Genomic DNA, 25,821 nt, shown 5'->3' with positions numbered 1-25,821 from the left:
AAATAATAGATGATTTTTTAAATGATGATGAAATCAGATCAGACCTATTGTCATGTTTATTCCCAGTGAGAGTCAAGTTGGGAATTGATAATTTCTTTTTTTTTTTTTTTTTACAGAAGATCAGTTTAGTATGCATTAAGTAAAGATTTCAACAGTTTGCACCCCCATAGAAACACAAAGTGAAATATACTGTTTGAGTACTCGTTATAGCATTAAATCTCAATGTACAGCACATTAAGGACAGAGATCCTACATGAGGAGTAAGTGCACAGTGACTCCTGTTGTTGACTTTACCAATTGACACTCCTGTCTATGGCATCAATAATCTCCCTATGCTCCAGTCATGAGTTTCCAAGGCTATGGAAGCCCTCTGAGTTCTCTGACTCTTATCTTGTTTAGACAAGGTCGTAGTCAAAGTGGAAGTTTTCTCCTCCCTTCAGAGAAAGGTACCTCCTTCTTTGATGACCTGTTCTTTCCACTGGGATCTCACTCACAGAGATCTTTTTGCCAGAGTGTCTTGGCTTTCCATGCCTGAAATACTCTCATGGACTTTTCAGCCAGATCCGAATGGCTTTACGGCTGATTCTGAGGCCAGAGTGCTATTTAGGACATCTGCCATTCTATGAGTCTGCTGAGTATCTCGCTTCCCATGTTGAATCACTCTCCCCTTTAGTAATGATAGAAGATTAAAACAATAATAGAAGCCAATAAAGATTATTTGCTAGTTTTTCAGGATAAAGGGCATTTAAATATGTCTTAAGAGTTTTAGCCAGTCTGACCAGTGCATGGCCAGTAGACAAATATGAGAGCACCATGCTTCTGACTTCTAAGGAATCCCCCTTGGCTACAGATAATTGAAGTCATTGGCTCTTTTCTTCCTTTGAACACACATACTTTGTCATTATAAGGCTTGCCTTATGTGATTTTACCTGTTCATCATTGTGATGTGATTACTACAATTACTGGTTTTTTTGTTTGTTTGTTTGTTTAAGATTTATCTATTTGTTTTAAAGGTGTAAGGATGGAGGTGGGGAGAGATCTTCCATCCACTAGCTCACTCCCCCAGTGTCCACAACAGTGAAGTCTGGAGTAAGCTGAAGCCAGGAGTCATGAACTCCATCCTGGTCTCCAACATGGGTGGTGGGGGCCCAAGTATTTGGGCCATCTACCACTGCCTTCCTAGGCACATCGGCAGGGAGCTGGATAGGATATGGAGCAGCTGAGCCTTGAACTGGTACTGCAGTATGGGATGCTGTGATCACAGGTGGTGGCTTATCCTGATATCCCACGGTTTCAGCCCCAGTACCATCATTCTTAACTCACAGATCTAATATAAGAATAGTTGTGCCTGCATATACAGATGCTCCTTGACTTATCATGGGTTACATACCAATAAATCCATTTTAAGTTGAAAATATTGTAAGCTGAAAATGCATTTACTGGCCGGCGCCACGGCTCAATAGGCTAATCCTCCGCCTGTGGTGCCGGCACACCGGGTTCTAGTCCCATTCAGGGTGCCAGATTCTGTCCCGGTTGCCCCTCTTCCAGGCCAGCTCTCTGCTGTGGCCCGGGAGTGCAGTGGAGGATGGCCTAAGTGCTTGGGCCCTGCACCTGCGTGGGAGACCAGGATAAGTACCTGGCTCCTGGCTTCGGATCAGCACGATGCGCCAGCCACAGCGCGCTGGCCATGGTGGCCATTGGAGGGTGAACCAACGGCAAAAGGAAGACCTTTCTCTCTGTCTCTCTCTCTCTCACTGTCCACTCTGCCTGTCAAAAAAAATGCATTTACTATGCTAAACACCTCAGCATCATAGCTTAGCAACCCTGAAAATGGTAGAGTCTTGGCTGTTTACCCTGGTAATCATGTGGCTGACTTGGAGCTGCCTCATTGCTGCAGTCCAGCATTACAAGAGTATCTACTGCTTGTCACTAGCATGGGCAGAGATTAAAATTCAACAAATGCTTTCCATTGAATGGGTATTGCTTATGTCCCATAATAAATTCAAATGATCATTAAATCAGAGACTGCCTATATACCAAAAGTTGTGAAATCCCAAGTCGTGATTATAATTGCTATCCACAGTCTGTGAACTAACATATTTTTCCATGATTTGCAGGTACTGTAAGTTGCTTTAACTGTGCTTAAACTTTAACTGTGTTTCCAAAAATAAGAGATGCCTTTTAACAAAATATACCATTAGTTAGAAAATCAACGGTTGGTTATTGAATATACTCATCATATATATATATATGTGTGTGTGTGTGTGTATTCAAGATGCATTTTCTCTGTAGATGTCACACTACAGAAAGAAAGTCAGGAAGGAATTCCAACCCTGACTCAGAGTCAGGAACCTCTGAAACCTCAAGAGAATATATCTCGACCAATTCACCATCCTTTAGTTTTAAAAACTAACTTTGAGGAAGAAGAGGAGGAAGGAGAGGAGCAAAATGGTTAGTGAAACTTTTCTCAGATTTACAGTTTGCTTTCAAGCACCCACAGTATTTCACAAAATTTTTTAACTATTAGGGATTTATAATGTACTATATAAGGCAGAGATTTATCAGAAGGTAACTCTAACTTTATTAAATAAGTTTAATTCATTATGTATTCATTTGTTTTTGTCTAAATATGCTTATCATTTGGAATGGAAGGTTTTTGTTGTTTGATGGCTGGGAGACAAATCTTTTGTTAAATATGTACAAGTGCTTGTAGAGAAGCTAATAATAATCACCCTTATTTATAACAACTATCAAATACATAAGTGTACATGTGTCCATCTTATTTATCTACCTATCCATTAATCATCTATCTGCCTCAAATTAATCCTTGAAGTTAAAGAGATTTCAACTGAAATTGATGATTTATAAAGCCCTGTAATGTGGGTTACCTGGGTAGTCCCCAGTTAGAGGATGAACAGAGCTAGAATCTAAGTCTTGTCTCTTACTCCATAATTTTTCTCCTGTATATCACAGCACAGTGGTTCTAGTCAGTCTGTACATACAAGATAAGCATGCAGAAAAAAATATTCACTCTGCTTTGCCCTGAGTGTGTCCTTCTGTGAGCTACAGGCCACCATAATTTCTGTAGTTAGGAATACACAGGACATTTAGTTTTCTTTTTTGTCTTCTGTGGCTAGATGTCTCATGCCTACATCCTCCTCCAAACACCACCCTAATTCATAAGTCTGTGCCTCCAACTTCTCATTTCAAGATAACCAAATGTATACTTTGTCATTTATTTTCTCTTGACTAATATTTAAAATGTAGCAGCAATTGGAAACATTTGCCAATATGCAAAATTCTTGAATTTAAGAATTAAATAAAAAAGACCAACCTGATATATGAGAATAGTATTTGGGCTGGCGCTGCAGCTCAATAGGCTAATCCTCTGTCTGCGGCGCCAGCACACCGGGTTCTAGTACCGGTCGGGGCGCTGGATTCTGTCCCGGTTGCCCCTCTTCCAGGCCAGCTTTCTGCTGTGGCCCGGGAGTTCAGTGGAGGATGGCCCAAGTGCTTGGGCCCTGCACCCACATGGGAGACCAGGAGAGGCAACTGGCTCTTAGATTCGGATCAGATCAGCGTGGTGTGCTGGCCACAGCGCACCGGCCGCAGTGGCCATTGGAGGGTGAACCAACGGCAAAGGAAGACCTTTCTCTCTGTCTCTATTTCTCACTGTCCACTCTGCCTGTCAACAAAACAAAACAAAACAAAACAAAAACACCAAAAACCAGTATTGGGATTTTTCTTTCTGGTTTATAAATTTTCAGATTATTTGGATTTGGGAAAATTTAATTTAAAACAAATATATCTCATAGATGCTTCTTGTTTATGGACAAAGACTGCTGAAGAAATTGAAGAAAAAAGAGCAATAAAGGAGATGTGTAATAAATCTGGTAAGACATCAAACATTTGTAGATTTTCGAGTACTTGATGTGATAAATATACTAACCATTACTTTTCTTATGGGAGATTAGGTGAATACTACAGATTTCATACTCCTCCAGATGTTTCATCATCAAAAAGCATAACTTCTACAGTAGAAAAGGAGTTAGAAAAGCCTTTGGAAAATGGCAGTGAATTGCAAGAAGGTGAGAAATGAAAAGGCTGACTTATTACTTATATTTTAAGATGTTTGATGTGATGAAATGTGAATTCTTTAGTGTGATAGACACTAGAATAGGATTAAATGATAAATACATCAGAATTGAGAGTTGAGAGTAAGAAGGAAGTGTTTTTTTTGGATGACCCAAATTTTCTAAGGAAAGCTGCTGCTGTTAATGTAATTTTGCTTTCTTAGAGGAGCCAGAAAATAAGTAGATTTCATAAACACTTGGTGATACCACCTACCTGAAACAGGAATCCCTAAAATAACTTGCTGTTTTTGTTTTCTATATAAAATAAATCCCTCTTGTGAAATAGGTCCAATTTTTTGTTTCTGATTAGAAAAGATAACCTATCTCAAGAAGGACAAAAGGGAGGTCACAGAATCTAAGTCACATTAAAGGCAGAACAAGAGTATATTTGTTGATTATATGAGTGTATAAGTGTCTTCTCTTTTATGGGACATTTTCCTTTGGTGAATCTGATTTTGCTGTTTGTCAGATGTTTTGTCCATGAAAGCAAGCTAAGAGTGTTTATTATGGATATTAAACCAGGAGCTAAGAAAAACTCCAGGAATGCCAAAGTTGACCTTGTTTTCTTGTCCTTAGGATGAACTTGTATTTTGCAGCAGTAGAAGAGATTTAAATCCCTCCCTTCTCCTCCAGGGGGGATAAAGAGAGAGAGGAAGGGGACGAGGGAGGGGGAGAGAAAGAAAGTCTCTCAGGATCAAGACCAGTACAGGGTAAAGTACAGAACAGAGAGAGCATCTAAAATCTTGTTGCAAATCCCTGTGTAACAAGCTATTTCAACATATGACTATAGGTGGCAGCAACACACTTCAGATGGTAGAACAGTCTGGACAGATTTAGTGGGACCCATCTAGGGAAGAACAGGTTCCAATTTTGTGCTACTCACACACAAAAAAATCAAAAAACAAAGTACACACAAATGGAAACCAAGTTAGCAACAAATATTAAAAATAGAAGATTATAAAGACAATTATATGCAATTTTGCTTTGTATTATGCCTTTAAAAACTTATTTTTAAATTGTTTCAGTTAATTATTGGACACCCTTCATCCAGATTTCTCTCAAATGATAGCATTTTACCAGATTTGAACTTCTATTCTGTCTCTAAATATACACATTGTTATTATTTTCTGAACTATTAGAGTGTAAGTTGCAGACATGATTTCCCTTTGCTCTTCTGTTCTGAAGTATAAACATTACAATCAAGATATTACCACTGATAGAACAGTGCTATTTACAGCTTCACCCCCACCTCATATTTCACCACTTATGCCATCAATGTTCTTTTCAGAAAATTTGTTTTTTTTTTGACTGAGCTAAGATCCATTCCAGAATCACACATTTTATTCATTGGTTTGTCAGGTCTCTTTCATTTTGCTTTTAACAGCTTAATTTAGAAGAAATTATTCACAGATGTATAAGGGAAACAGAATAATTTATCACAGTATAATTAGCATTTTTTAGTCCAAAGTGGTTCTAATACTTAGAATTTGATTGTTCATGGTGAATATATAAAAGCAAAAGAAGGATTATAAAATTTGTTCTATGTAAAACACAAACAAACTAAATATATTATATACACACAATACTGTTAGATTGGTCTAATTATTTTTTAAAAAAAGATTTATTTATTTGAAAATCAGAGTTACACAGAGAGAGAAAAAGAGGCAGAGAGAGAGAGAGAGGTCTTCCATCTGCTGGTTCACTCCCCAATTGGCTGCAAATGGCTGAGTTGCACCAATCCAAAGCCAGGAGCTAGGAGATTCTTCTAGGTCTCCGACGTGGGTGCAGAAGCCCAAGGACTTGGGCCATCTTCCACTGCTTTCCCAAGCCATAGCAGAGAGCTGGATTGAACGTGGAGCAGCCAGGACTCGAACCAGCACCTATATAGGATGCTGGCACTGCAGGCGGCAGATTTACCTGCTATGTCACAGCCCTAGCCCCTAGTTTAATTTATTAAATTGTCTCTTGATAAAATCTTTGCTCTTTTGTTTTTAATTTTAAAATTCGGTTAAAACTCATTTATTTATATATTGTTCACCAGATTATTTTGCAAACAAGCCTGACATAGCTTTCTAAAACCTTATTCATTTATTTATTTATTAGAGAGTTTGAACTAAAAAAACTTTTTAAAATTTATTTGAGAGGTAGAGAGAGAGAGAAAGAGCTCCTATCTGTTTGTTCACTCCCCAAATGCCAGCAGTGTCCCTGGCTAGGACTGAAATCAGTAGACTTCAATCCAAGTTTTCCACAGTGGAGGCAGGAACCCAATCACACAGACCATCTCTGCTGCCTCATAGAGGCCCAGTTTGCAGGAAGCAGGAAGTTGGAGTCAGGAGCAGAGCCAGATATTAAACCCAGAATTCAGTTGTGGGACATGAGTATCTTAATCGCCATGGTCACCACTAGCCCAAATGCCCACCCTTTATAAAATTTAGAATTTTTACTTTCATCATCAATTCTGTCACAAACTTCTGTTTAATGGTTCTTGTGCTTACTTTTTTTCTTCTTCATTTCTAGGGGATGGACTTACAGTTCCAACAAAATTTAGTATAATTGAAAGGCAAGGTGAGATAAAAACATCGTTGGATAGGAAACCAAGGACTGACATTGCCGCTTTTGAAAATGGAGGTGAGCTAATGTGTTCCTGATCAACTCTGAATATATTGCTATATAATAACTGAATCTGAATTTTCTCCTCTATAATGGGTTATATTTTATCATTTCTTTTCTATTTCACGTATTATACAATGGGGTGGTAGTGCATCACAAAATCAAATGCTTTCAGGGGCTAATATCGCTACCAAATTTCTTGTGAGAATTTGTGAATGCATAAGATGATCTATTTTACATATTTTTATGAGAGATCATGTGTGTGTGTGTGTGTAGGCTGAACTCCAGGATATAATGAATTCATCTATCAAGCATGTTTGTAGTATACTATCCTAGAGCTGTGAACAGAGAGGGTACATAATAAGTCTACCTTGAGGCTGCTGTATTCAATATATATATATATATATATATATATATATATATATATATATATGCACACACACACACATATATATATATAATTTTTGCCAAGCCATCACATCCCAATTGTGTGTTCTACCTTAAAATATTCAGAACTGATTTTGAACATAAACATTTTAGGAAAATCCATCCTTTGATAGAATATTCCAAGCCTAATTGTCAAGCAGAGACAGAACTGTCATCTGCTGGTCTACTGCCTGAATACCAGTGACAGGCAAGGATGGATCAGGGCTGAAACCAAGAGATGGAAATTCAATTCACAGCTCTCAGGTGGGTGGCAGGAACTTGAGCCCTTGTTGCCTTCCAGGGTTTGCATTAGCATGAAGCTGGAGTCAGGAGCTGGAGGCCATTATTGAACCCAGGCAATCAGATGTGGGACACTGGTATCTTAACCTATGTGTGAAGCACTAGGCTAAGCACCCACTCCGAAGCCTAACATAGGGACAGTTTGGAGAAGGAGAAAGTGTGCTGATGGGAAGAATGCTTGTGAGGAGAGAGAAGAAAGTTGAGAGCAGTTGCCAGTTGGTACCAGTAGGTTTGAGGCTCAGTCATGCTTTCATAGTGCCTGTTTCCATCCATTTTTCTTCTATTATTGCCTAGTACTAAAGTTATTAGATCCTTTTCTCTCCTTTCTTATGTCTGAAGTGGTTTTAGACTAGCTGTCATCATTTTGCTGCTTTCAAGCAATAACTTCCTTAGAAGGTTTTTATTTAATGAATACAAATTTCACATGTACAGCTTTTAGGAATATAGTGGTTCTTCCCCTAATTCCTGCCCTCCCACACCACTCCCATTTTACCCCTACTCCCTCTCCCATTCCATTCTTCATTAAGATTTGTTTTTAATTGACTTTATATACAGAAGACCAACTCTATACTAAGAGATTTCAACAGTTTACAACTACACAAACACAAAGTATAAAGTACTATTTGAAGATAAGCTTTACTGTAAATTCTCATAGTACAATTCATTAAGGACTACATGGGGAGCAAGTGCACAGTGACTCCTGTTGTTGATTTAACAATTAGCACTCTTATTTTTGACATCAGTGACCACCTGAGGCTCTTGACTTGAGCTTCCAAGGCTATAGAAGCCTTTTGAGTCCACAAACTTCGTTGGTATTTAGACAGGGCTGTATGCAAAGTGGAAAATCTCTCCTCCCTTCAGAGAAAAGTACATCCTTCTTTGTTGGCCCTTTCTTTCCACTGGGGTCTCACTCCCAGAGATCCTTCATGCAGAACAGTTTTTGCCACTATGTCTTGGCTTTCCACAAGCAATAACTTTTAGCTGTAAGTCAGAAACATTTATGGTTTCTCCAATGGAGCTTACACCATCTACACAATCTAGCAGAGAACAAAACTGGGATCTACTTAACCTGACCAGTTCTAACCATGCATTTTGGTGAAATATTGTTAAATCATATCACCTTATTGATGAATAAAAGGTCATTTTCAATCACTGATAAACTTACATTTTCATATAAAAAACTTTCCTTAATGCGATAACATCAGTAATCTGTCCTCTAATTTTTGGGGACTTATAAAATGCAAGAATGTCCTGTCACTTTCATTAGTATATGTACTGATACTGTTAGAGGAATAAACTGGCTGAGAAGCCATATCAAGAAAATGTTAAAATTTTCCATCTTCTGGGTTACTGGACTTCTGCCTAGTCAAGTTTTTCAATTTTCCAGATATCATAATGTTCTCTGTCTCTAAATTGAATAATCTCATGGGGGATGTATATAGAATAACATAAATATATTTATACCCCTTTATTTTTTTGAGATTTATTTTAAAATTTACTTGAAAGAGTTACAGAAAGATAGAGAGTGGGAGAGAGAGAGAGAGAGGGAGAGAGAGTGATAATTAGGACTTTTAATCTACTGGTTCACTCCCCAGTGGCTACAACAGCCAGGGCTGGGCCAGGCAGGAACCAGGAGCCTGGAACCCCATCCAGGTCTTCCATGTGGGTGGCAAGTTCCCAATTACTTGAACTATATTCTGCTGCCTTCCCATGCACATTAGCAGGTTGTTTAATCAGAAGTGGATCAGCCAGAACTCGAACTGTTGCTCATATGGGATGCTGGTATCGCGGGTTATCAGCTTAACCCTCTACACCACAATGCTGGCCCTTTGACCCCTGTCCTGATAAGACATCTTTGAAAGGAAGATGATCAGATATTAGAAATCTTATGAAGGAGTCAATATTCAATTTGAAAGAGAACACTTGAAGCATTGTCTTTAGTTTTAATACTTGTAGTTGTAACTCCCAATGCTAACTATGACTCTGATCTCTGTTATATTGACCTTTATGTAAATGAAAATACAGTTTGCACTCTTCTACTTTGCATTTTTTTGCTTAACACATTTTATATGATCCATGTTGTTGATTGTAACAAGGGCCCTTTTACATTGCTGTATTTCTCTCTTTCTAACTCTGTCTATATATGTATGTCTATAGCTATATATATGTATGTATGAATATCTATGAATGTCTATATCTATATATATACCCACACACGTGTATGAACACACAATTGATTTTCATTATTCCTAGTAGTTATGTTTTATGAAGTTGATATGATCAATGAGTTAGCAATAACTAAGCTGTTGTTCCTAGGGGAATATGTACACAAATACATTTATATACATATGCATATATCACATATATTATAGCCTTAAGTCCAAGAAAATTAGTCATCCTGGTAGATTCTATTTTCTTTATTTTACAAAAGAGAAACAAGGTTCAGAAGTGTTAAGTGACCCTTCTGAGATTGCCCATCCAACAAGTGTCAGAGCTGGGATTCAAACCCAACCTGGCCCCGGAGAGAGTTTCTGGCTGCATTACCCACTACTGTCTCTGTCCTGAGGCCCTCTCTGAGTAAACACTGAAACAAAATGCAGAGCATTGCCTTTTTTGAACTCAGCTAGGAATGTGCTGAGCAACTCAAGTTTTCCACCGCTCTTCATTTGTTTGTGAAAACTACAAAAGCATCATGAGTATTGATAATATCTTTGACAGACATTGTTTCCAGTTTGGTGTTTGTTTTAATTCACTTTTATTGTTGTTGCTACAACTAAATAAAACAGACTGGGTAATTTATAAAGAATAAAGTTTGTTTGGCTCAGAGTTCTGCAGGCTGGGAGTTCCAAGGGCATGGCACCTGGTGGGATCTTCCTTGTACAGCATAATATGACAGAGGGCATCGTACAGAGCAATTGTGCCAGCTCAAGTCTCTTCCTTTTCTAGTAAAGCCTTTAATGCCATCTTGGAGGCCTCACCTCATGAACCATCTAATCATAATTACCTCCCAAAGGTACTTAACATATGATTTGGGGGATTAAGTTTCCAATACATGAACTTTCATGGGACACATTCAGACGATAGCAGGGCTATTATGAACATTCTTGAACATTCTTCTAAGGGACATACATTCTCATTTTCTTCAGGGTAAACTTGTTCTGTAGCCTTAAATCCTTTAAATTTTAGCCATTTTTGCACATGGATTCTGCCATCCTCTTTTGTCAAGTATATTTTAGAGGTTCTAGCCCATTTAAAATTATCTTTTCCGTGCTGATTACTTAGAATGTATCTGGATACTTTATGCCAAGCTTCTGTCCTGTTCACTGATCCCCATCTTCTCAGATCTTAGAATCATGTGTGAAGTCCCTAATTTCTATTTTTTAAATTTTTAATTTATTTTTTATAATATTTTATTTATAGAAGCTGAACAGATTTTATGTATTTCATATACACAGATTTAGGAGCATAGTGATACTTCCTATTCTGCCCTCCTTCCTCCTTCCTTCCTTATTCTTTCTCTTAATTTTTATGATGATGTACTTTCAGTTTATTTTATAATCATAAGCTTCTGTTTGACTTCTTTATGGATCTTCTACTAAAATTCTCCATCAGTCCTCCAGTTTGTGAGTAATGTTAATTTTTTAACTTTCATATTTGATAATGCTTGAATCTTTATCATTTTCCTGTTTTTTTTATCAACTGTTTTGTTTCTTCATATGCCTTTTTAATTTTTTATTAGAGGCAAACATTATGGATTAAAAAATCATGTGGTATATTTTTTATTTAATTTTTATTTTTTATTTTTTGCCAGGCAGAGTTAGACAGTGAGAGAAAGAGACACAGAGAGTTATAGACAGTGAGAGAGAGAGACAGAGAGAAAGGTCTTCCTTCTGTTGGTTCATTCCCCAAATGGCCGCCACAGCCGGTGCTACCGCCGATCCTGGAGCCGGGTACTTCCTCCCGGTCTCCCATGCGGGTGCAGGGACCCAAGCACTTGGGCCATCCTCCTCTGCCCTCCCGGGCCACAGCAGAGAGCTGGACTAGAAGAGGAGCAACCGGGACTAGAACCCAGGGTGCCGGTGCTGCAGGCGGAGGATTAGCCAAGTGAGCCACGGTGCTGGCCTTGGTATATTAATGATGTTGTTTTACCACAAGGAAAATTTCCTTTTGTCACTAGCTGGACTATTAACAGGTCACCCTGATTCTGTCGTGGATTGGCCTTAAGCTTTATTAGTAATGATGTAGTAGCTGATGTATTATTTGCTCTTCCTTTGGAGATATGGTTCTTTTTCCTCGTGTAAGGACCTTGCACCTAAAACATTGCCTTTATATTTATCAGTTGAGAGCTTGGAATGTTTGCCAGGATCTCTCCAACTTGGTTGGGCTTGAATTCCAAATTTTGCCTCACAAGCAGTATGCCACTATTAAAATCTCCGATGCTGTTTATTCTGTTTTCTTGACTCCCACTTTGCACATGGAAGGTATGGAAGTCAAGCAACAACTTAACAGAGATTTATATACATTTCAGGGGAACTTCTTTGATGTTTATTCCACTCTCAGATTTTCCTCCCAAGTTCAAGCCACCTAGGCTGTTCCAAACTTTGGGCTCTCTCTTTCTGGCTTAGCTGAGTGGTTACATTCTCCCTTCATGGTGAATAAGACATGCTCTCAAGGAAAAATGTGCAGTAAATAAAGAGTTTAATTCATTCAAAGAGAAAATCCAGGAAATTTGCTTTGTGAGCCTCCACTGTCAGACATCTACTTTTCTGTACATTGGGTTGTTTTCCAATTGGTTTGTTTTGGATATTTTGTATTAGTTTTTTGCAGGATAGTTCTTCTGATACAAGCTATTTCATCATGACTGACACCAAAATTCTTTTTGATGCTTTTATCACTGGTTTTATATAAGTGCCCTCAGGCCAGCCATTTTGTGTAAGTAATTACTGTAGATAAACTCTGTGGTAGAACTTTGGCGCATCATGTGCACTAAACAAATACTTGTAGAATAAAGGATTATATGTTTGTGCTGAATGATTGTGGGACTGGATATATGTTTCGAAAATGTACAAATAAATGAAAGTTAATAAGATAACAAAGTAAATGCAAACAGTGATAAACATGAAGTCTTCTGTTTAGGTTCAGGACATTAATGGCTTTTCTTCAAGTTGGGAAAAATCTTACATGACATAGTTTGGAAGATTAAAAATAGTGCTTTTTGTTGGCCAAACGTGTTTCCATTAAAAAATAGCTAAGGAAAACTTATATCAAATTATTAAGAGTAATACAGGACACAAAATTAAATGTAATAAGTCATTGTAATTTTTCAGGGGTGTGTTCAGCCCATAGCAAAATGCTCTATAAATATCAGCTGCTATTATATTAGTTCCACTGATTTCTCTATAGTTTAGTCCATATTGGCATGTCATTTTTTGAAAAAAAAAAAAAAGTATTTCATGTTAAGACTTGGTAACTAGTATGGTGAAAAATCTGGAGATTTTGTATGTAAGTGGTATTTAAAATAATTATGGAAATTTGTCCTGGAAAATACAAGACCCTAAAAGATCACTGAAAACTATTTTCATGTATCTGAAGATACAATATAAAGAAAATGTTTATTTATTCTGCCTTATAAAAAGTACAACTAAAGATTGTTATAAGTTAAAATTGATTTTGCTGAATATGTAAATTTTCTTATGATTATCTGTTTACATATTTAGTGTTCATCTATTAATATACATGCATTTCATGCATTTATCTAAGCATTTATGATATATATATAAAGATGAAGACAGTATCTGTTTAAACAGAAGTGGTAAAAAGGGGATTTGTAGAAGATATTCCTGTCTTAAAAGTTAGTTTTGTAGAACCTCCTGCATTGCCACTGACAGTAAGGTTTTATTGTAGGAGGAGACTGTTATGTTCCACAGAGGATCATATTTCTTGGAGTAGATGAAAGTGAAGCTTTACCTGAAGAAAAGGAAATCACCATGTCAAAATGTTCAAATACTAAAGGTAATGAATCATTCTGTAATTCTGATCAGTTTGTGATTATTTTTATCAGTAAGTTAAACAACAAAGCTTTGCTGTAAAATGCTATGTGAAAGGGAAAGTAATAAATCAAGGTATACACTGAACAGGAGTAAAGAGCCCTAGGGTTCCAGGCCTGGTACTGTCCCTAATTATTTGGCTATGGGACTTCATCTTTTTTAGCCTTGGTTTCCTTGTCTGAAAAATTAGTGTGTGGGACTGCATATTTGCTAAGAATCTTACTAGCTCTTAAGTTATTGGCTGTCTTATATAGCAACACCACAAGACCTTTTCATCTTTCTTTTTCCAATTTATAGTGTCGATAAGACAGGATTATGTTAGAAAATATTCTTTGTGAATGCTATGAAGAACAACAATCTTGTGATGAATTCCCCATTTTATAAGTATCAAGAAATGTGATCGAATATATCCTCTCTCCAGTCTTCCACTGCCTGTACTGTGCTTGGAATCCCCTAGCTGCTGCCCCTTGGCTGTGTGCCTCTTTCAATCCCAGACAAAAAGTGCAGCAGTTCTGTAATTAGAGGACTTCACATTGTTTCCAGCAAAATGTAACCCATCTCATGTACTGTTTCCTCCATCATTAAATAATCTCAAGTATAGAGAAAGGTGCATGTCAACAAACTAAACCATTTTAATGGAAAATTATAAATGAATCTTAGATATGGAACTATTTTGCTCAACCCATCAAAAACCTTCTTAAAGCAATACTAATTGCGGTAGCCAGCAGCCATGTGTGGCTGTTTAAATTCAATTCAAGTTCAATAAAATTTTTGAAGTCTTTTAGCTGCCCTAACCATGTTCCAAGTGTTCAATAACCACATATGTCTAGTGGCTCCCAAGTACTACAGCACAGATTAATAACATTTCTATTGTTGTGGAAAGCCTATTGGATAATTCTTGCCCCAGAGCATGGAACAAGTAAAGCTGTTATATATAAAATATTTTCAGAACCCTTGGTTTAAGTGGAGCCACATGATGTAAAATTGATCACTTTTTAATTCTTTTGTATTGCCATGATTATGTTATTTACATTTTGAAGATTAGGCTGCAGATTTGGATTTTTGAGTTTTGGGGGTCAATGTAGCAACTGAAGAATTTTAATAATTCTTTCTAAAAATTCATATACGTTTATATTTTAAACAGATGTGTCTATTGTGTCATGTTTGAAAAGTGAAATGGCAACTGAAATGCTTCATTTGCTAATACTGACATTTTATTGTCTTATTTTCGTTTAAAAGATAACAAGGACAATCCTCATCCAAAGCGTTCCCTAACTACCCGGCCAGCACCTACAACGCACGTGTTAAATGCTACTGAAAACATCAGTGTGAAGTGCAGAGAGGACCCCTCTTTAAGTGAGTCCTTGGCTCCATCACTTTTTGGGATTACTGTATTTCTTATCATGGATTTGTTTTGCTTATTTGAAATATAATTTTTGAAAAGAGAAAAAGGATAGTTTGAAAATTTTTCAGTAGTAAGAATTAAAGAAAAATTTTTCCCTAATTCTGACCATGAATTTTGATGCAGGTTCTAGTAAATGACATGCTTTCCTACTTAATAGATTTAGGTATTAAAGTTACTAGCATACTGTCTCCTCAGATTTTGAATTTCATCCACAGTGCCATATGTTGACAGGTTTTTATTATGTTTTGGATTATTTTTCTTGAGTTGTCTTCTCCTTGGCCTTCAGTATGCTTAACTACTTCTCTTGACACATTGAGACTTCTGAATCTTCCTGATTCCTTCCGTCCATCCTTCTGTTATTTATTTCATTTGGTGGATCCCTATAGCATTCTTAGATCTCAGCAAGGAGAACAAGATGGCTTTCCCCAGTCAGAGGATTGGGCATTTAGGAATGGAGGTTGGGCATGATGTTTGTGGAGGAGACAGTAAATTAGAGTTGCACTGAGGACTCAAGCTTAAACTGAGGATGAAATCTAGGACAAAGGCAGATTTAGCAATTGGCTGTAGAAAGCTAGTGTAGTCTACGCAGGGCACCTGATGTTCATTTTCTCTGTGTACCAGTCACTTGTGAATAAGAATTCGTTGAATAACACTTGTGAGTATCAATTTTTTAAAGAAACTGTTTTAAGATTTTTATGGAGAAATGTACCTTGAGAATTCCTGGAAAATTGAGAATGAATATTTTTTGATGTAAAAATATGCAGATAAAAAGTGAAAATTGTAATGATTTTAGCACTTACAAATTCTGATCAGTCTTTTTTTGACTGCTATACATCCAACTTCTCAAGACCTTTAAAGGAAAATTCACTGAAAGTATTTTATATTAATTTAACATTGAAATATAGTAGTTTTGGCTAAAGTACAAAATGATTTGTGTTGAAAGTAATAATTCTAAAACTACTTAATAATAACATCATAATGACTCATATAATTGAATTTGAAATGCAATTTTATGTTCTTTTAAAAGCATCCAAACATTTCCTTGGAGATAAGGATTTTTATAGGAGGAAAGATACTTATTAAAGATTTTCTCATCAATCTATTTCCAAGATAGATATTTTTGGTATTTAAAAATAAATCACCCTTTGTTCTAGAAAGTAAAACATAAGAATGGTACAGTTATTTTTTTCTCTTGCTTGACATGTGAATGCACAGCTATGTAATTATTACCTACAGTAATTTTTAGTTGATAGCATATCTTAAAAAACTGTAAAAATTTGTATCTTTTCTAAGTGAATGATGTCCAGCCAGTGAGGAAGCCTCATTTGAAAGGTGTGAAAAAAAGAAAATGGATTTATGATGAACCAAAGAACTTTCCTGGTCCTGGAATGCGGCGAGGTAAAGTGTCCATATGTTTGAAATTTCCATATTATAATTTTAAAAGAGATCAATAACATTGATCAAAATATTTTCCACCTGAAAATCAAATCACTGTTGGGATTATCAGCCCAGTTCCTGTCAGCTTTCATTGTGCTGTCCAATCCTCATATTGTAATAGTGTGTTTATGAATGCAAAAAGTTTGTTTTCACCCTCACTCACTGTCCTTTTTCTGTAACAGCAGTACAGGCCCCAAATCCCAAAAATAAAATGAATTACCATCGCAACAATAAAAGCCGAAATGCTGAGAATGCGTCCTATATCCACGTTCAAAGAGATGCCGTCAGAAATGTCTCATTGAATGCACAGCCCCGCAGCCGGCCCACAAATGGGTCCTACACTAAAGTTGATGTTAACAAAGAACCCAAACTCAACCTCTATCCAGGTGAGGCTCTTTACCGCTGTGGTTTACTCTTGTCTGTGGTTTGCCTTCCCATGGAACTGCCTGGTGACTTGGCTGATGGTTGCTGCTACTCTCTCCCCTCTTCTTTTCCTAGGCCATCATCACCTTAACACCTAGTGAGAGGATTTTTGTTCCTCGGCTGGAGTGTATCTGATTTAAAAGATATCAAAGAAAACTGATGTTGGGTGCAGATGATTTGATACTGTTCTTCCCTAGAGTTTTGGGTCAGAGCACTGCGCTTTGTTCTCCCTGCACAGCTTTCTTTCACTCTGGAGGATTGTTTTTAAATGGTTGACATTTTCTTGTTCCACTAACTGCATTGTTCAATTATCACTGTCAGACTAGTGCCTTGGTTTTTCTTTAGGCCCTTCATGATTACTTTCTGAAAGGGTTAGTTTGGAGGTTAACTGTAATATTTTTGACAACCTCTCATCTCTCACACCATGCACAGATTGCTTCTAAATCATTTCATCATGTAATAGTCAAAGGCATACTATATGTCAGGAAGTACAAAGCCACAGGGGAGAACAGAGCCAAATATCTTTTTCTTGGTGTCTCAGATAAATTTTGCTCCTTTGAAGTTGAGTTTCAGTTCCCTCAACTTAACAAAATGCTACTTGTTTCTCTAAATTTCATGTTTCTAGTTTTCCGTGTTCACAGTCCTGGTTAGTGGAGTCTGAAGGATATATATTTTGGGAAACATAAGTAAAGACACTGTGTCTTTCTTAGGTTATTTCTTTATTTAAATATGTTTTACTGAAATTATTTGTCTCTTTTAAAATATAATAATTTATATATAGATTTGTAAAGAAGGATATTCTTAGATGAAATTAGCTTTCAATTTTATTCATTACTATTACTATTATTATATTTATTACTATTATTTTACTGCAAGTATATGGCTTTGAAAAATACAATAAGTACTAGAATAGTTTGTTGCCAGTATCTAGATTGGGTGAATATGCCATCAGTAGCACTCTGTATTGTTTTGTACTGTTAGCGAACATGTCAGCACAAGAAAAGTAACAAATCCTTGGTATTGTTATGCACCAGGCTTTGAGATTCTCAGCTGCAAAGTAATTCTTGAAAACACACTTATAACCTTCTTAGATAATAGTTGAAATGTAGCGATGTCAGAGAAAAGTGTGTATTTAAGGAGCAGGCCGATATATAAATGTTCTGACTTACTGGGGCAAGGAGTGCTGTATTGTATACTGGTCACTGTGACTGGAGATGGAAATAGAACTTGCGCTATATCTCATGGATGTTTTTTAAAGGTCTACAAAATTATAAAATTATATGCAAAATCATGGTTAAGCAAGGCAGTGAATATTTTTATTACATCTCAACATTAGACGCTCTAGCTTATCCTCATGGGAGAGAGCTTTAGTTGAGGAATTGGACAGCCAATTAAGAGATCTGCAACTATGTTTGCTGATAACTTAAATAGTCTTAATAAATTCACTTATATCCCTGATATCTTAGCTTTTAAATGGTAAAATGAAATACTTAGAGAGTACCTTCACCCCTGAGTTGTTTATAACTTTGAAACACCCTTGGAATGTGATTTTCAAATTATAAAATTTATATTTAATTCTGGTCTTTTTTTCTCAGACAAATATATGTCAACATCATATAATAGTTCAGCCTGGAGAAAAAGAATTCCTTTTCCAAAGACATATTCAAAAACTGAAAAGATTTATCCAGGTAAACATTTACTGGTGATTTTCATGATATTGTGCAATTCTGAAAATGAACAAGTTGTTAAGTTCAAGGAATGTATTTCAGAAAACATTAAAATGAATAAAATTTCCATGGCATAGATGCACATTTTATTCATGGAGTTGGTAGTATGGTATGTACTACCAACTTAATTTTGTTTTACTGTTTTCCGCTTTGCCTATTTTTCTGTTACTAGAAAACATTCTGATACAGTTCTTTCCTTGACAATAAGCATAGTAATTGCAGTGATTATGTAATATGTTAAGACACATTTTACTACAAAGTAAATATATAAAATGTATTTTGACACAAGTAACATATTAAAGCCTTGCTATATTTACAATAGACAAACACTGGCTGGTAAAGGCTAACAGAGAACACAAGATGAGTTTTCTTGTCCAGGAGGTTCTAAGTGTCCATGCTCCCATGTTTGTTGTACCTTGTGCTCTCGGAGGGTGAAGGGATCCTGGGAATCTCTTGGGTTTGAAGTTCGTAATAGCCCTGACCTCAGACTGTCCTGCTAAACAGGTTAGTGTCTCCTCCCAACCTACCCTGGGCTGACTATGTAAGTTTGGAAAACCACACAGGATACAGTGGATTCAGTTACTTCTCATATAACTGAACCTGTCAGAAAAAGCTCCAGAAAGGGCTATCTTACCTACAGACATAGCCTAAAACTTTCTAAATAACCTAAAATCCATAAATTCTTATTCCAGAGCCTCCCAGAACGAACCAGAATATGTCCAGACTAGAAACCTTCCCCTTGCCAAAATGAAGAGTTGACATGACGCTTCTTGAAATAGTTCTAACTGCACTGTGACTCAGTGCAGAAGTAGCTTGTGTATATATTTACACAAAAACGACAGCTTTTTCTCCTGTCTTTTCTCAAATCGCGTTGTACTGTGAGATAACTCTAATGCAGTGTTACTTAATTGCCTATATTTTCACTTAATTTTGGTTGGTCTATCACATGTAATTGCACTTAATTTTAGCGGATACAGAGGTGAAAAGTTGATCAGATTTATGGATGAAATTAGAAATCATTGAGCTACAGCCATTTCTTCTATGGTTTCCTTAAGGACAGGATGATATTTGGAGTAATGAAGGATGTGCTCCTCCCTCTCTCCTTATCCCATCGATCCCTTTGACTGCTCTTGTGTTCCAGTAGTCTTCTCCCCTGTTTTCCCAAGAAGGATTGGGGAAAGAAGGATCACTTCCAAACAGGAAACATCTTCCATCTGTGTGTAGTGCAGAATCTATGTGTCCATGTGTGAAGAGGAAACATGTACCTTCCAAGTGTAGTGCAGAATCTACACGTCTGTGTGAACAAGAAAAATGTAGCATGTATGTGTAACACAGAATCTGCATGTGTGTGTGAACAGGAAACATGTACCATCCCTGTGTAGTACACAATCTACATATCCGTGTGTGCCATTTATGTATAGATAGGATCTGCACATCCAGGTGTGAACAGGAAACACCATCTATGTGCATTGCAGAGTCTGTGCATCTACGTGTGTATGGGAAGTGTACCTTCCACTTGTAGCACAGGATCTATGCATCCATCTGTGACTGTGTTGCCTTTCCTAGATGTTACAGGGGGTGAAAAGCTTTGGGGAGAGCTTTTCAGTGTCATCTGAGTTGGGGGGAAGTCAGACCATGTCTGACACATCAGGGCTAAATATAGCTTCTTGAGATTTGCAGGTGCCAGGCCATCCGATGTTCCTGGGGACCTCAAGCAGGAGAGAGGTCCTGAGAACAGATTAATTGATTTATACAAGGTCTACTGGCTGGAACTGAAGCATTGGAAAAATGTTTGTTGTTCAGCCCTCTTGAGGTGTGTGAGGGGTACTTAGCAGTGTCAATGGGTTGCCTCTAATAAAGAGCCAAATAGAAACCAAAGCAGCATCCACTGACCAAATATTGTTTAAAGTATGATCTGAAAACCAGCTGTAATGATACCATCTAGGAATTTGTGAAAAAAAGCAGAGTCCCCATCCCAGACTCACTAAATCAGAATCTAAATTTGAAAGCATGCCTCCATGTTTAGCATACACATTAAAGTTTGATAAACCTTTGACTACATTATCTGGACCACCTTCAAGGGAAATAAGAGTATAGCACAGAACCATACTTGACAAGATCTGAAGTGATATTCTCTTCCTAGCTGCCACAGAGAAGTAACCTTTCTCCCCTCTCCCTACCCAGAAATTAGGATCTACGTTAGTAAACTTGCTAGGAATAAAACCCTGAGGAAAAAATTAAGTCTGAATTTGATTGAAATGCAAAAGTGAAGTGACTAAGAAATCACTGTGTTGGACTGAGAACTAGATGTGAAAGATCTAGATCTAGGTCAGTTTTTTACATCAGGAAGACTAGGGACCTGAAGTCAAGAAATTAAATACCTTTTATAAAATTTTATCGTATATAATGTATTTTCTTACTTGCTTTTCACTCATAAATTTCTGACTCCAAAACTCTTACCCTTTTGGATTGTTGTTGTCATCAGCAGAGCAGGAAGAGAAAGATGAGCTCTGTTTCTTTCTCCACATATTTCTGCTAGGGTACAGGGCAGCAGTTTCAACATTTCCCAGTGGACAGATGGACTGCTGGAAGGAAGGAGGCAGAAAACACAAGCTGCCTCTAGTCTGTTTCTCTAAGGCTCTGACAGCCAAGGCCATAGAAGTGTAAATGAGTGAGAGGAGCCTTTTGGGAAAATGGTGTTGGATACTGTGATGATAATGCAATAGGAAAGGAAAATGTGAGTGCCTTGTGAGAGGCAGGGGCAGGAGCTGCAGAGACCTGAAGATGTCATTCTCATTGTTGGCTTTCCCTAGAGGCCATGTGTCCTTTCTGATAGGAATGTAGTTGATGCAATGGAGGTGACTGACTGAGTTCATTCTAAGTGTCCCATTGCACAGCCTTATAGATAGTATCATTTCCATTACTTTCCACTCCTCCACCCAAGTGCACTACATATTAAGCAGCAAAAAGACCTGAATTGATTTTGAATATTTATGAATGAAAGTAATAAGCTTAGTTTTTGTTTTGTCTTTGAATTTCATGGCCATTAGCAAAAGAAATATGAACTATCAGTGCCCTGAAAATTGAAATAGAAAATAATCAACATTTTGTATATTTTATTATTAGAGCCACGAAGAAATGGGAGTAAGTAAACTTGGAGGTTGAGAGAAGAGGAAAAATGAGAAAAGAGAAAAGTGTCAGACATCATCTGATTTACAATCGAAAATGAAAATTCAAAGAATGAGATATTCAAGTACTCCATACCATATACGGGATAGCCAAAGATGATAAAATGCAAATTCTGAAAATAAGATGCAGGAAGTACATTGTGCTCTTTCAAAACTGATAAATATGCAAATTACAAACAGCTGCCTGTGTATTTATGTAGGTCTGGAATTCATTCAATGCATTGCTTCAAACATTTAATAAAATTTAAAAGTTTGACAATTAAAATCATTCTTTAATTGTGAACCAAGTTAGATTGCACAGATTGAGTCATAAAATTGTGCCCTTAATCTCTGTTTTACAATATTCTTTATGGAAGAAACCTCATGTTTTTCTTTCTTTACTTAGCTTTTAAGTTGGGCCTTCAGCAATATAAGACATAACAAGTGTAAACAAATTCAGTGCAGTCCCAGGGTTACAGTTTGATGATGAGTATGTTAGAGATATTTGCACAGAAATAGACTTTGATGTGTGGCAGAAAGAGACAGAGGTTGGTTCATTATGCAAGGCAGTGTCTTTTTAATTGGCAAGTACAAGATCTGCTGAGATATGCTATATTCAAATAAAAAATAAACATTTGCTTGCCATGAAAAATGAAGTTATAGGATCATATTGGAGAAAATGACATGTTTAACCAAAAAAGAGTGAATTAATAACATGGTAACCCAAAAGGTCTTGATGAAGTTTTAAGACTTTAGTAACTCCAGCAGTATAAATGCTAACAAAAGAGAGATCAACTGAAAGCTTCTTTCTTTCTTTTTTTTTTTTTAAACTAGAAACCGTTTATTTAAGGTATACAAACTTGATGCATTTAATATAAACTAATTTAGGAAAATAATGATTCTTCCCATCCTACCCTCCTTCTGCCCGCACTCTGACCCTTCTTCCTCCTCTCTCTCCTATTCTCATTATTATTTGTGTTTTACAAAGATCTTTTTCAATTAACTTTATACACATATGATTAATATATAGATTTCCTACAGTAAGGAAAGAGTTCAACAAATAGTATGCAAAAAAATAAAAAATAAAAACTGTTCCTCAGCAGTTGAGACAAGAGCTGTTCAATATTTAAAGTGTCAATTTCACTTCTATAGATCACCTTTTAGGAAAACATATGGTATTTGTCTTTTGGGGACTTATTTAAAGTGTCAGTTTCACTTCTATAGATCACCTTTTAGGAAAACATATGGTATTTGTCTTTTGGGGACTAGCTTATTTCTCTAAGTATAATGGCTTCCAGTTGCATCCATTTTGTTGCAAGCAACAAGATTTCTTTTTTTTTTTTAGCTCTGTGTAGTATTCCATTATTTATTTATCTAGTCTTTAGTTGATGGATATCTAGGTTGATTTCATATCTTAGCTATTGTAATTTGAGCTGCAACAATCATGGGTGTGCAGAAAACTCCTTCGTAAACTGCTTTCATTTCCTTTTGGTAAATTCCCAATAGTGAAATAGCCGGCTTATATGGTAGGTCTATATTCAGATTTCTGAGGTACTCTCTTCCACAGTGGCTGGGCCAGTTTACATTCCTACCAACAGTGGATTAGGGTACATTCCACCCCCCCCCCCCTCACTAGCATTTGTTCTTTGTGGTTTCTGTATGAAAGCCATTCTGACTGGGGTGAAGTGAAATCTCATTGTGGTTTTGATTTGCATTTCCTTGATTACTCCTGATCCTGAGCATTTTTCATGTGTCTGTTGGCCATTTGAATTTCCTCTTTTGAAAAATGTCAGTTCAAGTCCTTAACTTGATTGTTTTGTTATTGTTGACTTTCTTGAGCTCTTTACAGATTCTGGATATTAATCCTTTAACAGTTGCATAGTTTAAAAGTATTTTCTACCATTTTATTGGTTGCCTCTTCACTTTGCTGAATGTTTCTTTTGAGTGTAGAAACTTCTCAATTTGATGTGATCCCATTTGTCAATTTTGGCTTTGATTGCCTGTGCTTCTGGGGTCTTTTTCAAGAAGTCTTTGCCTATGCCAGTGTCTTACAGCATTTCCTCAATGTTCTCTAATAATTTGATGGCATTGGATCATAGATTTAGGTCTTTGATCAGTTTTGAGTGGATTTTTATGTAAGGTGTAAGGTAGGTGTCTTCATTCATAATTCTGCATGTGAAGATCCAGTTTTCCCAGCAGAATTTGTTGAAGGGACTGTCCTTGTTCCAGGGATTGATTTGCGCTCCTTTGTCAAAGATAAGTTGGTTATAGATGCATAGATTGATTTCTGGAGTTTCTATTTGGTTCCATTGGTCTACCCATCTGTTTTTGTGTGAGTACCAGGCTTGTTTTAATTATAATTGCCTGTAGTATGTCTTGAAACCTGATATTATGATGCATCCAGCATTGTTTTTGCTGTATAAGGTTGCTTTAGCTATTTGGGGTCTCTTGAATATCCATATGAATTTCAGCATTGTTTTTTCTAGATATGAGAAGAGTTTCTTTGGTATTTTGATTGGAATCATGTTGTATCTGTATATTTGCTTTTGTTAGTATGGACTATGGACATTTTGATGATGTTGTTTCTTCCAATCTATGAATATGGGATATTTCCCTTTTTTGTGTCCTTTTATATTTCTTTCTTTAATGTTTTATAATTTTCATCATGAGATCTTTGACATCCTTGGTTAAATTTATTCCAAGGTATTTGATTTTTTTGTAGCTATTATGAATGGGATTGATATTAGAAATTCTTTCTCAGCATGGCATTAGCTGTGTATACAAAGGCTATTGATTATTTTTGTGTATGTTAATTTTATATTCTGCAACTTTACCAAACTCTTCTCTGAGTTCCAATATTCTCTCAGTGGAGTCTTTTGGATCCCCTATGTGTAGAATCATGTCATCTGAAAATAGGGATAGTTTGACTTCTTTCTTCCCAATTTGTATCCCTTTGATTTCTTTTCCTTTCCTAATGGCTCTAGTTAAAATCTCCAGGAGCATATTGAATAGTAATGGTGAGAGTGAGTATCCTTGTATGATCATAATGAGAATGCTTCCAGCTTTTCCCCATTCAGTAAGATGTTGGCCATGGGTTTGTCATAAATTTCCTTCATTGTGTTGAGGAATGTTCCTTCTATACCCAATTTGCTTGATTTTCATCATGAAAGGATGCTTTATTTTATCCTTATTTTATCACTGCATCTATTGAGATAATCATATGGCTTTTGTTCTTCAGTTTCTTAATGTGATGTTTCACATTTATTGATTTGTGAATGTTGAACCATCATTGTATACCAAACATAAATCCCACTTGGTCTGGGTGAATGATCTTTCTGATGTGTTGTTGGATTCAATTGGTTAGTATTTTGTTGAATATTTCTGTGTCTGTATTCACCAGGGATATTGGTCTATTGTTCTTTTTCTTTGTTTTATCTTTTTTTGGTTTAGGAGTTAAGGTGATTCTGGCTTCATAGAAGGAGTTTGGGAGAATACCCCCACCTTTCAATTGTTTTGAATAGCTTGAGAAGAATTAGAATTCGGTTTTTTGTTTGTTTGTTTGTTTTGTTTTGTTTTTTTTTTTTTTTTTGACAGGCAGAGTGGACAGTGAGAGAGAGAGACGGAGAGAAAGGTCTTCCTTTGCCATTGGTTCACCCTCCAATGACTCCGCGGCCAGTGTGCTGCAGCCGGCGCACCACGCTGATCCGAAGGCAGGAGCCAGGTGCTTCTCCTGGTCTCCCATGGGGTGCATGGCCCAAGCACTTGGGCCATCCTCCACTGCACTCCCGGGTCACAGCAGAGAGCTGGCCTGGAAGAGGAGCAACCAAGACAGAATCCGGCACCCTGACCAGGACTAGAAACTGGTGTGCCGGTGCCACAGGCAGAGGAGTAGCCTAGTGAGCTGTGGCGCTGGCCTAAAGTTTGGTTTTAATGGTACTCTGTGTACTCACATTCACGAACATGAGGATATAGCCATTTTTTTTATAAACATAACAGATGTAAACAAAAACTGTGTTACTAAAATATGGGGTTTTTTTTTTAGAATTTCTTTTCTTTCTGTTTTTTTTTTTTAACTTTTATTTAGTAAATATAAATTTTCAAAGTACAGTTTATGGATTACAATGGCTCCCCACCCCTTGACTTCCC

At 36.8% G+C, this 25,821-nt stretch overlaps 1 protein-coding gene across 5 annotated transcripts in view; it reads left to right on the top strand.

Moving 5' to 3' along the window:
- Positions 1-25,821, top strand: part of ZC3H11D (zinc finger CCCH-type containing 11D) — a 124,403-nt gene that overhangs the window by 18,492 nt on the left and 80,090 nt on the right. For 2 of the 5 annotated variants that reach the window (XM_089307560.1, XM_089307561.1), the window contains exons 5-13: positions 2,293-2,451; positions 3,816-3,893; positions 3,975-4,088; positions 6,651-6,761; positions 13,374-13,481; positions 14,756-14,872; positions 16,215-16,319; positions 16,544-16,744; positions 18,377-18,469. In XM_089307560.1, coding sequence (XP_089163686.1) covers positions 2,293-2,451; positions 3,816-3,893; positions 3,975-4,088; positions 6,651-6,761; positions 13,374-13,481; positions 14,756-14,872; positions 16,215-16,319; positions 16,544-16,744; positions 18,377-18,469 — 1,086 coding nt within the window. Of the gene's footprint in view, positions 1-2,292; positions 2,452-3,815; positions 3,894-3,974; positions 4,089-6,650; positions 6,762-13,373; positions 13,482-14,755; positions 14,873-16,214; positions 16,320-16,540; positions 16,745-18,376; positions 18,470-21,634; positions 21,735-25,821 lie in introns of those variants that run through there. The other 3 variants (XM_070052683.2, XM_070052682.2, XM_089307559.1) reach the window with 3 other exon arrangements.

The sequence above is a fragment of the Oryctolagus cuniculus genome, chromosome 11, assembly GCF_051225735.1.
Source record: "Oryctolagus cuniculus isolate XC-2025 breed Fujian yellow rabbit chromosome 11, ASM5122573v1, whole genome shotgun sequence".
Classification (NCBI taxonomy): Eukaryota; Metazoa; Chordata; class Mammalia; order Lagomorpha; family Leporidae; genus Oryctolagus; species Oryctolagus cuniculus.
Note: the sequence above shows the minus strand (reverse complement) of the source record. Positions and strands in the feature narration are given on the sequence as shown.